Source organism: Cyprinodon tularosa, unplaced genomic scaffold, assembly GCF_016077235.1.
Source record: "Cyprinodon tularosa strain WSP-4 unplaced genomic scaffold, ASM1607723v1 ctg47, whole genome shotgun sequence".
NCBI classification, from domain to species: Eukaryota; Metazoa; Chordata; class Actinopteri; order Cyprinodontiformes; family Cyprinodontidae; genus Cyprinodon; species Cyprinodon tularosa.
Genome location: NW_024039196.1, coordinates 666,892 through 684,042, shown reverse-complemented (window position 1 = coordinate 684,042; position 17,151 = coordinate 666,892). Strand labels below are relative to the sequence as shown.

Sequence of the window (17,151 nt, the reverse complement as noted above, 5' to 3'; positions counted from 1 at the left end):
TTTAATTTGGCTGTGTGCCACATGTGACCCTAATTCAGCATTAATGATATGGGCTTTTAGCACCTCATTTAGACAACGTGAAGGGATGTTTGTCCTTTTTCTCCCATTTCTCAACCCCATCCCCCTTTTCTCTCATGTCTGATGGGCTGTGTCTGTTCTAATGTTAAAAAGGGACTAAGTTCTTTCCCGCATAAGACCTATAGATATTTAACTTGTATGTGAAAATACAGAAATGCAGTGTGAATTAGTTTGTTTTTTAATGAGTTTCTGTAAGATAGTATGTGGATTTTTCTAAGAAGAAATGAAAAAATTTAAAAGATTTGTAATTTTATTTTTTTATTTCTTTATCTGATTATCTACTTAGCAAACATGAAACAATTGCTGGGTGTCGAGTCAAATTGTATGCGAATACTCTGCATTTTTTTAGGCTTATCTGGATATAAAATGTAAAGAGGCATTAGCTATTTGCTTTAATTTGACTGTAGTTTGAAGGCTCTGCCCAATTTGAATTTAAGGTGGGGAGGTAAGATTAATCCTGCCTCTATTGTAAACATTGTAATGCAATTATGTCCTTTAGAGGGAAACAAAAGAACGACTGGAGAGAAACAGAAGGCAGGGTAAAAAGTAAGATCCCCAATTATAGTTATGTTTGTTTTGTTTTTTACTTATTTTTTTATGCCCCACAATTTTATTGGATTAGATGTAATCCAATTAAGACGCAAGTTATGGTTATTCTTGCACCAAACATACATTTTAAAAATACTTACATGATAAATTGCTAAATATTTGCATTTTAAGATTTTAGATATCATTTATATTCCTATTTAAAAATGCTTTTTTTAGTAGCTGTAACTGTTTTTTTATGTTTTGTAAGTTTTTGTTGTCTTGACAACCCAATTACATCAGTGCATTTTATTTTGTGTTTTATCTCATCTGGGCTTCCTTACAGGATTTCCGCTTTTTATATTAAATATAAATAAATCAGCTGAACTGTGTTTAATTAATATATATAAATGTCTGAATGCAGCACATTATTTGCTGTCATTAAAGTGAGTCCTTTTCAGATTTGAACTAAGTTCCTCTTGTGGGAAATTACACCAACACGTCAACATTCCCTCCCGTCTCATCACTGGAAAAACAGGAACCCCTGAAATCACCCTGGGGTTGTGTTTTCATCTAGTTTTCTGGTTTCGTCTTTTACTATGTTGTCAAGCCTACATGGCCAGATAAAAATCTAAATATTTCCTTGATTCTGGGTCATTAGCTCAGTGTAAATGTTTTCATAGAGGCAAATTAGTGGAGGCACTAAACAGCGGAAAAATCATTTTGCTTTACAAGCTAATATGGTTTTTCCATAGAGCTTTTTTTTTTTTCTTTAGTCAGTCTCAAAGGTAAAACCTTGCACGCTTCCTCCTGACACATTGACGTTTTTAACTCTTTCAAGCTGGCTAATCATTCACAAAACAAACTCCGGTGTGGTCAGTTAATGTAAGTTGTTCTAGTTTGTGGACCTTTGCTGTTTGAAGGACTTGGACCCCCAGATCCAGCTGCCCTCTATCAAGAACTGCGCCTTGGTCAGAGGTGACGGTTGACTAGATTGGAACAATCAGTGTTTTTGAAGAGAACTTTGCTTTTGTTGTTTTAGAGTATATCAAAACCAGAGCAGCCAGACAATACCTGGTCTAAGGGTCACAGTACCGGTAGTTGTTTAATCCATTGAGCAAGGAGTTACTGTGTGTAGGAACCGCTGCGGCATGCTAAAACAGCCGACTCTGTTTAATGAAAATAGACCCCAAGGCCATGGTAGTATCATGTAACACATTTTTAAAGCCTTGTAGTAGAGCATACATGTTTCATGGTGCAGGCTGCACTTAATGTTTGAGTGGTCATAAGTGCCTCCATTCATTTTAATCAGTTAGCATGCTCTTTGGACTGCTATGACCTGCAACACAAACTGCATGGAGCATTATTTACTTTGGCCTTCTAAATTACAGGAACACTCAAAAAAACTAAAAAGCTAATTTAGCTGCATTTTTTGTTATAAATTGATTTTTTGAAATGGATAAAGCTACAGGAAAGTATAATTTACTTGAAATTTTTAGCAGTATTTTCTTTGGGGTAAGAGTTGTAGTTTGTAGGGTTATAGTAACACAATACAAGATGATACAAGAAATTAGCTTCTCAAGATTTAGCTATTTTTGGGGGAAGTACAAAAATATTTCTTGTTTGTTTTACAAATAAAGTTAAGTAAAATATGTTTGGGTTTGTAAACAGTGTAGAATATTCCAGTGCCGGTTTGACTAGTGCTCTAAGGCCTTAGTCAAGCTTTTTTTGAACTTCTCAACCGAATGTGGTCTTGATCACCTAGCAACACCTAACATATCCTTTAACTTGTTTTCAAAAATAGAAAAAAGTATTGCAAACCCCAAATAGTTTTATATAATTAAATCTAAATTAAACATTGTTTTTGTTTGTTTCAAATAATGTTCCATTTATTTTGTTATTGGTGAATCATTAAGTGGAGTGTATAGACCCCACAAAGTGCCAATTGCTGAAAGAACCATCCATTTTTAGCAGTCAATAACCCAAAAAATGTAAGAAATGTTATATTACATAAATATATTTTGCTTCAAGTATAAAACCCTTCTTTGTCTCCAAATATGTTCTATTCAAAAGTAACTAACTAGCATAATTTTAGCTTCAACTGGTTCAAATTCGGTAAAACCTTTATAAAGCACCTTCAGCTATCTGATTACTAATCGATCAATTGAAAATATGATCAATAGCCTAAATAATCAGCAAAATAATCATTAGTTGCAGCCCAACATATAATCTAAATTAGGAGCAGAACTTTTGAAGAGTCCAGGATTAAAAACCTGAACTAGAGCTAGTTTGGCAATAACAGGAAGTCGTTAAGCAGATGCTAACATTATTTATGAGACAATATGTTTCAGTGCTAATTACCTTCACAAAGAGGATTTTTTTTGTCATTGCAGTGATTATAACAGTGGCTGAAGTGGTCATACACAAACATTAGGAAATACAGGAGTCCACAAGTAATAAACTTGAAAACTGAGATTAGGTAACTCTCATTTCCGAGTTAACATGAATGCACCTGTAGTATTGTTAATGGCTGTTAGTCAAAGTGATACTTTCACTGCATTTAGAAATCTTGTCTGTGGAATGATTGAACATATCCTCTTCTCTTCCATGTCCTCCAACTCCAAACATAACAGACCATGCCATAGCTTAACATGGTGCGAAAATTGATAGGAAATATGGTCCTTTACAACTAAAGCTAAAAAAATGTGAGTTTTATTGGTGTTAAAAATGTTTTGTAACAAATATATTTGTTTATGTATGTAAAGTTAGAGAACTGAAAAATAAATGTTTTTCTCTAACATAAATGTATTTCTAAATGGGAGTTATCAAGACACAAAATGATTTATTTAGCAGCTCACAATATATTTAAGTTTTTTTCATAATTAGAGTTACATTTTTATAAATCACGAGCTGTTTTTTTAGAGAACCAGGGTAGTATCACAGAAGGGTATTAATACTCAAGGTATTAATACCTTGAGTAAAGATGCATTGGTTTCATACATTACATGCATCTTTTAGATGCTCTAGATCACTTAAAAGTACTGATGAGGGACATCACAGGTGGGTAGTAACTAGTTACATTATTCAGTTACAGTTACTAGAGTATGTTTTGGGAGTAGTATTACTTTATGTTTTACTTACCGTAGTCTTGTGAGATTATCACTATCTTTAGTTGGGTAGATTTTCTGGTTACTGTACCGACCATAAGTTACTGGAGCAACAAACAGTAGATATTGTTACTAGAAGTTTGTTATCCTTCTCAGCTTTATGTTGTAAAGTTTGGTTTTAAAGGCTTATAAAGAAAATTAAATCGGTAAAATGTTTCTCCTCAAATTTTCTTTGAAATCATTACATTCATTTGTATTTTTTATTCACTTTGAAATACCAGGAATTCGCATATAAATGTCTGGTTACATAATTTTAAACATTGAATAAGATGTTATGAGCTAACATTACGCCTACTTCGTACTTGAGCAGCCATTTTACCTAGTAACTTTTTACTTTTAGTTTAGTAATTTCCTGGTTGATTCATTTCTACTTATACTAAATAAAAACGTAAAGTAGTGCTATGCCTAATTAACGTTTATGAGTACTTTGCCTACCTCTGGTTTACAGATATATATAAAAAATAGATTTATAAATGAGTGTGTAGTGCTTCATGACTTGAAACACTACTCAGCGGGAGAGCACTCTCATTAGCTCAACTGTTTGGTATATCATTAAAACCACTTTAAACTAAACAGAGAATATGATGGAAGTAGTAGCATTTTTATAATCTTTCTATGATTGTGTGTTTAATAACCTTTTCCGAGTACCTCTTAAAATGTATTAGACATTCAGCTTAGAAAGTTTGAGCTCCTTGATGCTTTTTTAGAAAGAATGAATTAGTGCCAGACTGATGGCTTTATTAGCCAACTCCTTTAACACAAAACCTTCTTCATTTCAATTGAGAGTCTGCAGCGTGTCAAACATGCTGAAAACAGTCGGATCATGCTTCACCAGAGACACTCAACTTTGGTGGAAAGTACTGTGGTGTTTCAAAGGATCTCATACCCAAAGAACTGATAATATCTCAGTTTTTTAAAGATAAGTCCCTGTTAATAAGTTCTTTATTTGAAATGTCAGAACTATCCACTGGACCAGATAGTTTTCCTCTGAGGAAATGAAACCTTGTGTTATCAAACTCCGAGCTAATTGAAAATCTGTTTCTGATCCTCCAGGTGTTTTACCAAGGAACAGCACCATCTGTTGCTGAAGGTTTCCACTGAATGTTAGAGATTCAGCATGTAACCGAGGTAGACGAGTCCCTTCACGTGTGGGAACAGTCCGACATTGTAAGTTGTCACATTTTAAAATGTTTATGATTGTGATAATGCACACATCAATGTATTATTTACACTAGAAAGCAGCGTCTACAGGCAGATGCTAAAATGCATTCAGAAATATGTCTCTAGTTAACTCAAAAGTTTTAATTAAGGTTTATAAAGCTGCCACAATCTCATGTAAGCTTTAAAGGTAAAGTAGTCTTATTTGCTTATTTGTAGCATTATTACTTTTGTTTAGCAAATACAAATAATATTGGTTGCATCTTTATCTCCAAAGGTAAAAGAAGGGCTTAAAACAGACTTTAATTCCAGGACCTGTAAGGAAAGTGGATTTCAGTGGCTTTTAACCTGTAATTTTCTAAAGCGTTATTAAAGCTTGATGCTTTTACCCAATACAGGGCAACTATGCTTTCCTATTTGCTCCACTGTGGCCTCCAGAAATCTTTTGAGTTAAGATCCCGCTAATTCATTGTTAACTTGGGCTTTAGGATGGTTCTAACTGAGCTTCTCCCCGGCCACCGCTCACTAATTTCAACTTTCATTTGTTGGTCATGATTATTTACCAAGGAACAGCACCATCCTGTTTCTTCCTGTTGGTTTGATGTATCATCAAGTTAGCTGCAGCCACTCGACCTCATCAACCTTTGAGTTACACGAGGAAAAACATCCGCTCTGCGACCCCTTGTCATGGTCACTCTTTCTTTTTGGGCACGCAGGTGTTAAAAGGTCAGCCTCTTAGCTCACCTCCAGGTGACACCAGGTTAAGACAAATAGGTCTGTAGGGGCTTCATGTTCAGCCAGGCAGAAAAAAAGAAAAAGAAGGAATAATATGAACAGGAAACTTGGTTTCTCTTCAGTAAACTTCCTCCATCACTTAGGCAAGAATTACTGTAGCTTTATTCTATTAAGTTGCTTATCTGGATGACAGCGCAGTCAGGCATTTCTAATCTTGTCTTTTGTCTTGGATGGTCAAACTCCTCCCCAGGAAGGTTGTTAAGTAAACAGGAGGACTGAAACCTGTCCAGGCGTGGGCAAAAATGAAGCCTGGAAGGAGAAAAAAGCCAATTTAAACCAAATTCCCACCCTGCTTACTATTGACAAAACAGAAGGGGGTCTGTTTAACCATCACCTGGAAAATGTAAATACTCAAAACTGACTGATTTTAATTGAAGTTGCATTATGAAAAACACAGGATACATAAGCAAAATTGAGCTGATTTTACGTTACAGGCAAGTGTCATTAATTGTTTCAGTTCAAAGACAGCTAAAAGCTTCTATGATATAGAATAGTTTCAAAGCCTTTTTAGTCCGTCTTTGCAGATGTTTTGAAACATCAGTGACCTATAAATAGGCTACTAATTTCCCTTTCCTTCTGCTTTGCTGTAGAGTTTTCAAACCATTTGACTTATTTTACAATGCATTAAAATGTAGCTGATCCCTCCCTCATTCTTTGTATGGCACAACATTATTTAAGTTTTTTTTAATGCAGGTCTTCAGCTTTTGTTTGACACCATTTCTAAAAGAAAGAAAAAGTAACACCTTTGAATTCAAAAAGCAAAGTCATGCTGAGAAAACAAGAGTGTGTTATTCATCACTCTTTTAAAGGTATTAGTATAGCCAGAGATGGCAAAAGTACTCACTTTCTGTACTTGAGTAAAAGTACAGATACTTGTGTTAAAAAATACTCTGGTAAAAGTGGAAGTACTGATTAAACTTCTTTACTCAAGTAAAAGTAACAAAGTACAGGCTTGTAAATTTACTTAAAGTATAAAAGTAAAAGTAGAAACCACTTTTTTCATGCCGTTGCCTACATTTTAAATGGATGTCTGCCAATAGGACTAGATCTCCGTTGTGTTCATTTTCAATCATCTCGTCGTCCATGCTACTATGCTAACGCCACCGCCACCAAGCTGCAATGATTTGCCACCAATGAATACCGCCGAATCTGTCGATTCATCTTGTAGTGGTGCGTCAAATGCAACGTAGATTCCCATCCAATTAGATTGAATTTGGTATTGATGACGTGAAAAATAATAACGGTAACTCCATTGAAATGATTCAAAACTAAAGTAACGAGCAAATTTTTTAAAATGTAAGGAGTAGAAAGTACAGATATTTGTGTAAAAATGTAAGGAGTAGAAGTAAAAAGTTGCCATAAAAATAAGTAGTAAAGTAAAGTAAAAATATCAGAAAAATCTACTTGAGTACAGTAACGAAGTATTTGTACTTCGTTACTTCCCATCTCTGAGTATAGCACAAGTGAAGTGCTAATACCAGCTCATAGTGCTCTACAGAAAGCAGGAAGGCAGAAAAGTCTAATATTTTATTTTATTTTTAGCTATTCTCTGGGAGCATTGAATATAATCTATCTTTGATGATTACAGCTCCTGTGCGCTTTCAGACCATGAAGTTAAGTTTGCAGAAACAAAGTGGGCTCACAACTAAAACAGTGTCCAAGACATGACGAGGATAAAAGCTGAGGTTTATGCCAACATCGTCATGTATAGTGTCAAAATGCATTTAGTTTTTTCAATAACCCTTAACATGCTATTAAAATGTTTTTTTTAAATGTATTAGGTTCTCCAGTTCAGCCCTGACAGAAGGCTGATCACACTAAGCCCGGTTCTGCTGGAGGTTACTTCCTGTTAAAAGGAGTTTTGCTGTTCGCTGTCATTACATGTAGGATCAATATGAGGGATTGCTGCAAAGTCAGTGACAATATGCAAGCAACTGTCTACTATCACTACATGCTCATTCGGGGAGGTGTAGATTCTGCAAAGTCAGCGATCCACTTGCAGTCACCCAGGTTTCTTTAGATAAAAAACTTTAACCCATCAGTATGAATTGATTAAACTGACTGTAAAGTGCCTTGAGATAATATGTGTTGTTGCTATATATATGCTTTGAAATTAATAGAATTGAAGTGAAATAACCCAAATCAAATTAAATTGAATCTAGTGGAATAAGAATCCTCTCAGATTAGAACCTCTCTTTCCTGTTTTTGGCCCCCTTTGAGACTGCAGTGTAGAGAGTACATGTTCACAGAATAAAAGATTAATATAAAAGGGAGCTAATCCATCTAAACCTACAGAACCTATTTTTTTTATCATTGGAAGTAGTTGTTTCATTCTGACTTTAGATTAAAGCTATTACATTATGAGGTACAGTTTTCTTTAAATTTATTGTGGTTATGCTCCATGAAGCTGTGTTTGTACTCATGGCTTTTGTTGCATGAGAATTTAAAGCCTCGTTATAACTCTTTAATGTCAAAATAATGAAAGATAATAGATTCTTTTTTACATTATGCAATAAGAAGCTTTTAATTTGTGAAACAAATTTTGTGAAGAAAAAGAGGGAAAAAGAACAGCTAACTTTAACAGATTTTTAAATTGAACGCTCTGGTCAAGTTTAGGTCATTTTATCTAAAACCTCTGAAGGATCTCTGTCAGACTATAATGAGGAGTTTTTTTTTTCTTTTTCTTAAATGTGGCCAAAGTATTCAAGTTGGACCTCCTCCTTTTGGCTCCTGTAGTGTTTACCAAAACACTGGTCTGCACCAGTCGAATGTAGTCCAAGGACAAACAAGAAAGAGGCATTTCAGGTCAAACTTGTGTGTCAGGAAAGAGGCCAACCCCCACTTTTTATGTTCCTCCTCTGCTTCTCATCTCTCACAGTTTGACTGCCTGGGTTGCGAACAGCTCTGAAGTGTTATGACAAACTAAAAATATTGGAGAAGAGGAAAACTCCACCATCGCATTGCTGTTATCCAGGTTTAGTTACCTGTGGTGTGCTGTGCTCACTCCCCCCTTTGTCCCTCCTTTTGCTAGTTTTTTTTAATCATTATTGAACCACATGCTCTATCCTCTGTCCAGCTGCCAGCTGGCATCAGAGAGCCAGCCAATCACAGACACACGCAGCTCCGACCTCGGCAGATGTCCCCGAGTGGACACTGTGGACACTGGGGGTGTGGGGAGGTGCAGCGGAAGAGGCAGAGAAGGCACAGTGACCCGAGTGAACAGAAGGCTGAGAGAAGCCAGAAATGGTTGAAAAAAGCCACTGAAGTTCTAATGGGGATTATCTTAATGTGAGCAAGGCTGAACCATAGTGAAACAAACATTTCCTTTAATATAAAACTTTTTTTATGTTCTACCAAGGAAAAAGTTGAAACTACCAACATATCTAGTTCAAAATAAGTGAAATATAAATAGTTTCCATGAAATAACAATTCCCCCCAATATTTATGTTTTACTGCCCGATATAACAAAATATAAAAATAAACAAAAACAATTTGAAGTTCATGAAACTTTGCTCTATCTTCACCTTTATTATTGAAGTGTAGAAACCACTAAATATTAAATAATAATTCAGATGTTTTTACAAAAATGTCCTCATTTTCAATCGTAGGTTATAATCAACCCATAATTTTCAGCTAATAAGGTGTAAGGAGGGGGTTTGTAGTTAACTTTGCCAAATGTTTAGCTTTTGATTATTATGTAAGGTGCAAAATCGATGAAGAGAGATAAACATCGTTGCACGTTGATCGCAGTGCTGCCCCTTTTTCTCTGTGCTCCCACAGATAATGGGGAATTCGTACGCGGGGCAGCTGAAGTCTGCTCGTTTTGAGGAGGCTCTCCACAACTCGATCGAAGCGTCTCTGCGCTCCAGCAGCGGAGATCCACAGCCCATCTTTACACAGCTCTACTTGGAGCCGGAACCATATCCAGTAAACATGGAAGGTAGGAATCACACAAGATGGATTTAAAAAAAAAAAAAGGTCTGATGATTTTTTTTTTTATTACATTAAAACTGACGATACTGTTGTATAAAATGTAGTTGAATGTGATAAATCGGCACAAAGCGCACTGTAGAAGATGCAAAGTTCTCAAATTTAACAAATTTAATGAAACATTTGACCTGGATTTATATTCAGCCTTGCCAAGTCAACACTGGTGTATGTCTCTACCAGTCTATCTAGTAACTGAGAATGTCACCTATTCTGTTATGCACAACAGCTTAGATTCAGTCAAAATGCCTGAATTGTCTGAGAATGTCCATTATCTTGTCTCGCCACTAATTTTTATTAGGTTTTACGTCTGGACTATAGCCCCATTTACGCTTCTATATATCCCTTACCTAACTTGATCCATTTAGCTATGAAAAGCATTCTGTCAACAAAACTTTCCGTCTTAGACCAAACTTTTGGCTAAACAAATCTATTTAGGTCAACCTGACTATACCAGCTTCTTCTCTGCATGTGTTCCTTTGTAACATGTTGCAGACTTTACAAAATACTTCGGGTGGCTTTCCTTGAACCGTAGTTGTTGGAAGCATCTTACTTGTTTTGCCAACAGCTGATTGCATGTAAGCTTTGGATCTCCACAGCAGAATCAGTCTTTTATTAATAATAAATGTTAAAAATAGTACATTCTTTACCTTGTACATCACTGTTATGCACTTATTCAAGGTGGTCTTTGACACACAGTCATACTTTGCATTTGTGGTTGCAAAAGTTCAAGGAGTTCAATACTTTTAAGGGAATCTTTTCAAGAAATGTGGTTTCTCTCTAAACAGGTCTTGAGCAAAACTTTTCACATCTACCGGTAATCTGTTTTTCCATGTCAGTCTGCAACAGCAGCTCTGCCCTTGAACAGAACACATCAAGAAAGTAAACAAATGATTAGCGCAGTGCAGCTAGTTCCAGCCAAGATACAGCCAGCCAAAAAGATGACTTCAACCCTATCACAGGTCATCTCCCCGCCAAATCCCACAGGATAGAAAGAAGACCCTCCCGTTACCCCAACAGATGGCTCTGGGCCTCCCACCCCAAAACCCCAACCAAGACTGCATCCAACACTCTACTTTCTCTTTCTCCACTCAGTCTACCTCTACTAGACTTCATATTCAACACGAAAATGACATTTAAGATTGGACAAAAACTAACTCTTACATCTTCTCTACATTGCCATGGCCCTACTTTGAAACCAACATTTTCCAAAAGACAAACTGAGCCCAACAGTCCCCTAATCTGTCTACTGAAAAGCAGGACCCTCAAACCATTTATATATATCTTAATCGTCTCTGCGATACAGTCTGAGCCCCAGCGATAACTCTATCTAAAAGGGTTTTTTGCAGGAAACACTTGGGCCCTTGATAGGAGATAGTTATAAAATGTCTGAGCTAATACATCATAGAGAGAACAAAGCTAAGAGACACTAATACATAATCACATTTCAAGTCAGACAGTTGTAATTAAAAATGGACACATGTTCAATAACATTCGTATAAATGCAGACTAACCTTAGCTTCTGCTACAGAGTTGGACTGGTTTAAATCCTAAATAAGGTACAGAGACATTCTTATCACTATAATTACTTGCGATGTTTCCAGCAGATGTAAAGTCAAAAGATGACATGGCACTCCATGGTGAGGTGGGTCATGACCTCCTGAACGGTCACTCCTCCAACGATCTGGATGAGCTGGTGGACGAGGAGGACTCTGACAGCAGCAGCCCCCCACTTCCCTACTTGCAAACTCCTGCGCCTGATGGCTGCTGCACACTCGATGGTATCATCTCAACAGGTTTACTTTATAAAAGAAAAACTTTTTCCAAAACATTCTCCTCCAGACATTCATATTTATACCAGAATAGTTTCCATTAAGCCTCATCGTCTGACAATCATAATTGCCCTTTAGGATTCTGCCAGGCTGGAAAGGACCTCCGTCTGGTTACCATAGCAGCAGAACCCATCGAAGTCCCAGCAGGCTTTGAGCTGGTCGGCGCAAAGTCTCCCAGCATCCCAGAGCACATCCTAGTGTGTGCTGTGGACCGTCGCTTTTTGCCAGACGAGAACGGGAAAAATGCACTTTTAGGTCAGTCTGCCCTTATGATCTCAGATAGATTAAGAATTTTTAGTCCTCCTTGTAAAATGAGAATTCAGCCCTGGCAAAACATCAGCACTTTAATTTCATGCAATAGGTTTAGGAGAATGATGCTAACCTGGGCGACTTGTTCTTCCAGGTTTTTCAGGAAACTGTGTGGGCTGTGGGGAAAAGGGTTTCAGATACTTCACTGAGTTTTCAAATCACATCAATCTGAAGTTATCCACCCAACCCAAGAAGCAGAAGCACTTAAAATACTACCTGGTGAAGAACTCCCATGGTGCTCTGTGCAAAGGACCCCTCATTTGCTGGAAAGGTGAAAAGGAATACAGGATTTATTCATCAGAATAGCATGGCTTGTGTTACAGCCATCTCTCAAACCTGAAAACATATTTTCTTTGTTTGATTTGGGTACTGAAATGTATATATTTCTTTTCAGACTAGTCTAATGATGTGCATCTCTCCTTGCGTTCTTAGATAGTAAAACCCGCCAGCTGTCCAGCGGCGCCTCGACCTCCAAACCCAGTTCATCGTCGTCCCTGAGCAGCAAAGAAAATGGTGGAACCAGCTCGTCCCCCTTTTCTCTCTCAGGTGAGCTCTTTGTTTGAAAAACAAAAGCCTTTTTAAAAGATAACTCGCTCACAGTCAGGGATTACACATTTTTTTGATTAAGCTTGAAGCTGTTGCAGTTTGCAGATAAAAAAAGAACTTAATTGTTGAAAAATAACTGAAATTTCTTTAAGGAATTTTCAACCACTTACTAAGTATGGAAAAAAAAATTAAGAAATGTTTTTGTGTTTCTAGATATTTTTTATCCTTTTTTCTATTAGTAAAAGACCAAAAAAAATGCATATCTTTATTATTTTCAAATATTTTCAAAAGGCACCTATACTCCAATATACAAGCCTCAACTAATCTATTGAATATTACGGAATATGTGTTTTGATAACGAAAAAAAAATAAAGCTACAAAATGATTTTTTTGCACTGCAAAAAATCTGAATCTAGATAAGTCATTTTTTCTTAAAATAAGTGCATTTGTTTTTGAATAGAGGAGGTAAAAGAGACATTTTGCCAATGGAACAGGACAATTTACACTTAAAATAAGAAAACACAATTGCATTGTCTTATTTCAAGTGCATATTATCTAATTATCTTAGTTTAAGAGTAAAATTACTCATTCCATTGGCAAACTATCCCATTTACCTGCTCAAATTAAGAGTGAATACACTCAATTTAAGAAATTTTTACTTATTTCTAGATCTTTTTGCAGTGTGAGCCATTGTGTTTAATGGCTGACCAGCTTTAGTTGTTGGACTTTAATCTGATCTCACCAATGAGACTTGTAATTATTTCACACTTTGATGAAACCTGGCTGATCAATAGGAAGAATGGAGGAAGGTTACAGCTGTCTAAATGAATCATAAACAAACAATATGACAGATCGACCTTACACGCTGGTTGAAATGATTCCTCAAAACTGTTGGGTCTTTTTTGTGTTTTCACTGTAGATTCTCCACCCACCCGGATGGCACAAGCGTCCTCCGTCTTTTTTGGCAGTCAAGATCTTGGAAGGGACTGTAGTTTCCTCAAACCTCTGGCCTCCACTCCTGGGAACAAGACTCTGCCAATAGGTAAAGGCCTTTTCTCCTAATAATTCAGTTTCCTATACTTCATTAGCAGATTATCTTGTTTTTTAAATAAATAACTGAGAAAAAGAAACAAAAAAACAAACTTTAGCTGCACTCGCTGGACATTTGGGAAAATTGACACAAAGCATCAACCTTGACTGAACCTTCACTTGAATGAGCTTGTCCTTGCATTCAGAGGCGTTGCTTGGATACAACCCTTAATGTGGTGAAGCAGTAAGGAGTCGTTGCTGACCATGAGGCAAAGATCATCAAGCAGCACACACAAACACGAGTGTGTGGATGCACACCGATCAATACCGGAGGAAGAAACACTGTAATGATTTTCCGAAGCCCTTGCCCATTAGACGTTTTACAAGGTTGTGATATTGACAGGCAAAGGCTACACACAATAATCGGTGCTGTAGCGTCGAGCTCACCACTGTTAGGTCTGATTCATTTTTAATTTATTGCTCTTCCTTTGTAGAAAATCACATAGTAAAGGACATTTTATATTAAGTATTTGATTAACATATATTTAGATTTAAAAGTTATTTAAGGACAAAGACAATGTTTCTGATATTTGAATAGGTAGCAGGGCATAAAGTAAGTATGCAAACAAAGGGGAGAGGTTTTAAACTATTGTATAACTGATGTGAAAACAGTTTTGCTAGAAAGGCCAAAATGATTAAACCCCTTTATCTGAATACTTGGAGGTGCAGTACTCACACTGCAAAACTTTTAAAGCTAAATAATATTTTTTCATATAATAAGTGCATGGTTTCTTGAATTGAGCAGGTAAGTTAGACACTTTGCCAATGGAACAAGACAATTTACATTTAAAACAAAAAAAAAAAAAAACAATTGCATTGTCTTATTTCAAGTGCACATTGTCTGATTATCTAATTTTAAGAGTAAAGATACTCATTCCATTAGCAAATCATGTCACCCACTTAAATTAAGGGTAAGTACACTTAATTTGAGAAATGTCTTACTTATTTATAGATCATTTTTTGCAGTGCATTTTCACTGCAGATTATTATTTTTGCATGTTTGACTGAAATGGGTTGTTGAATTTTAGCTGGATATGTTTATAGGTTTGGTCTCACCTAAATGTAGAGCTGGAACAGGTGCTGTTGGGGGGGTGGGGGGTCTAGCCAAGAGGCAGGGTGAGGACCTAATGACTGAGAAGTGCCTGAAATTCCTTCAAAGTAAGTAAATGCGGGGAATTGTAAAGGATGTAGGAATCCTGTGATCTGAAAGTAAATCCGGTAAAATTTAAATTCTAAAGATTACAAGTTTTGTAGCGGCAGATTTGTATACGATTCAGTTCTGATACGCTAATTCATGCATGCTTTTAAGTGTAATATTTGCACAAGTAGTGTCTTGTGAGAACAGTCATAGGACATGAAGCCGTGTCAGTAAAATGGTGACAGACCTTTGCCTAATAAGGTGTAACGGAGCGTAGACCATGACCCTCCGGCATGGGTCTGCTGCTTGGGATTAGGATGATCATCTCCGCCCCCCCTTTTCACATTTTGAAGCATTCCCCTTATAAACTAAGCTCTATAGTGGGGTTTCTTGTCCAAATATCAAATCAGCTAGAGCCTCCAGAAAATTGGATGTTTTTTTATTTATTTCTGCAGCTGTAAAAAAATTACAATGAACAGTCACACATCAAGTCTGAGGATGTACTTGCAACATTAACCCAGTACTAGCCAAAAGATTTCATACCTCCAGCACATTTTCACATTCGGTAATTTAACAAGTAACATTGCTGGTCATATGGGAGAATCTATTGACAGGACAGCCTTTAGTTTTACTTTCCACAAATCTGGTCTTTATACGACACTGAAATAGTTGTTGGATTTATTTATAGATAGTAGAGCAGTGTAGACGACCTAGTAACAATTTAAAAGCAGATATTCTGGCCAACTGCAAGAATATCTACTTAGGTGAAGCACAATAAAGCATTCAGACTTAGGCAGATGTGCACTTTCCATTCTGACAATGACTCTAAACGCATGTCCAGCAGAGTTTAAATTAAAGCTTAATCATTTGTTCGAACGGCCTATACCTCATTTTTTTATTTAAGAATATGTGTCATTACTTGCTGATTGATCAGTGATTACTAATAATTAGATTCAGTCTGCATTAGCTCGGGCTACTTTGCCAAAGTAAGTGGCCATTACATATTTGGACATCCACAGCTGTTAGAGTTCGCTGATATAATGTGACTAAATGTGGAATACTTTATATGAACCGTATATGATTAATTAACTATATAAAAGTCTGCATGTGTGTGTGTTGCCTGCAGTTCCCACAGCTCTTAGGGTGAATGGACCAACGAACGGCCTAGGTGTTGATGTGCACTCATCGTTACTGAGCTCACCCCAAGTCTCCTTGGTTCCTCAGGCGCAGGGCTATCGCACTCCTGATTTAGGAGACAGTCCTGGTAGGCCATTTTCTCCCTTTCTTTTATCTTCACATTTTTTCCCTTTTGATCTGCATTGCCTTTTCTAACACTGATTCCTGTCTCTGTTGGATGATCAGTATCTTCAGCTATGAACTCCGGTCCCCCGAAGAAGCGCCATCGCAGCTGGCATCCCAGTGCCCTGGTCCCAGTCCCACCAACGGCTGTCCCTGTGCCGGCCATCCGCCCAATAGTTGGCTCTCCAGGTTTGTTACGTTGTTCTCTGTTTATTATTACCCTGCCTATGACTTTTGTTTGCTTGCTAACCATTTTCATTGAGTGCCCACATGTCTGTGACCCTGTGTGCCGTGGCTCTCTAATATTAGAAAAATAGAGATTTTCTTTCCTTTAGTGTGGAGATGATTCTACCTCTGACGTCACTTAGATCCTGTGGTTGTTAAGGATGATTCATTCTGAGTGCTCACTGAGATAGAGCAGGACAACTCGGTGCCAAAATAACTTGGATGATTACATTTTTTGGGAAAGCTGTATTGTGAGAATTAATGGGATCACTCTTCATAATTATCAGCATCAAAACCGGAAAATTAAGAATAATCAAACTGTTTTTTCGGTTTGTTTCTTTTTTGGGGGGGGGGGGGGGGGGGGGTACTTTTATTCATTGAAAATTCCCATTGTAAGTAATACAAAATTATAAGCTTGTACAGCCACACAGGGAAAGGGGACAGAGGACTGTTCCTATCTGGATATAAGTCATAGGCACATGTTTTTAGCTCCTTGTTTTTCTGTGGATTTGGTCAAATGTTATGGAGAATTTTGCTATTCATAAATGAATATCAGTTTTTTTTTTAACATCTTTTTCACTCCAAACATCAGCCTAAATGTACTTTCACTAACTCCTAAGGTTTTATCTCCATCATTGGTGTAGGGTTAGGGTTTGCCATGATCAATACTGGGAGAAAAAGTCTGCATATTTTCTTATTATTAATGATCATAACAACCAAAACAGTCAAATATAAAGTCACTGCAACTCCAGCTATGAAATCTAACATAAGCAATGGTATTCTGTTTATATGAGTATTTTTTTTTTTATTGATCCTCCAGGTTCTGTATTAGCAGTGCCCTCCCCTCCTCCCCTGGTAGCTGGTGTCATTCAGCCCCAGCCTGTCACAGCTGGAGAAACAGTCATCGTCCCTGAAAACCTGCTCAACTCTTCAGGAGTTCGCCCCGTCATTCTCATTGGTATAGTTTTCTTTTCACTCACCTGTTCAGTAACCAATCTACTCT

The 17,151-nt window shown here is 36.9% G+C and overlaps 1 protein-coding gene across 11 annotated transcripts in view; it reads left to right on the top strand.

The window, feature by feature from the left end:
- The window catches only part of greb1l (GREB1 like retinoic acid receptor coactivator), a 65,980-nt gene that overhangs the window by 29,018 nt on the left and 19,811 nt on the right, over positions 1–17,151 (top strand). For 6 of the 11 annotated variants that reach the window (XM_038301555.1, XM_038301556.1, XM_038301560.1 and 3 more), the window contains exons 2-11: positions 4,824–4,937; positions 9,504–9,663; positions 11,315–11,506; positions 11,621–11,797; positions 11,946–12,122; positions 12,284–12,397; positions 13,317–13,439; positions 15,751–15,888; positions 15,987–16,112; positions 16,969–17,106. In XM_038301555.1, the coding sequence (XP_038157483.1) occupies positions 4,872–4,937; positions 9,504–9,663; positions 11,315–11,506; positions 11,621–11,797; positions 11,946–12,122; positions 12,284–12,397; positions 13,317–13,439; positions 15,751–15,888; positions 15,987–16,112; positions 16,969–17,106 (1,411 nt within the window). In that variant the 5' untranslated portion in view covers positions 4,824–4,871. The remainder of the gene's footprint in view (positions 1–4,823; positions 4,938–9,503; positions 9,664–11,314; positions 11,507–11,620; positions 11,798–11,945; positions 12,123–12,283; positions 12,398–13,316; positions 13,440–15,750; positions 15,889–15,986; positions 16,113–16,968; positions 17,107–17,151) is intronic. The other 5 variants (XM_038301564.1, XM_038301563.1, XM_038301562.1 and 2 more) reach the window with 3 other exon arrangements.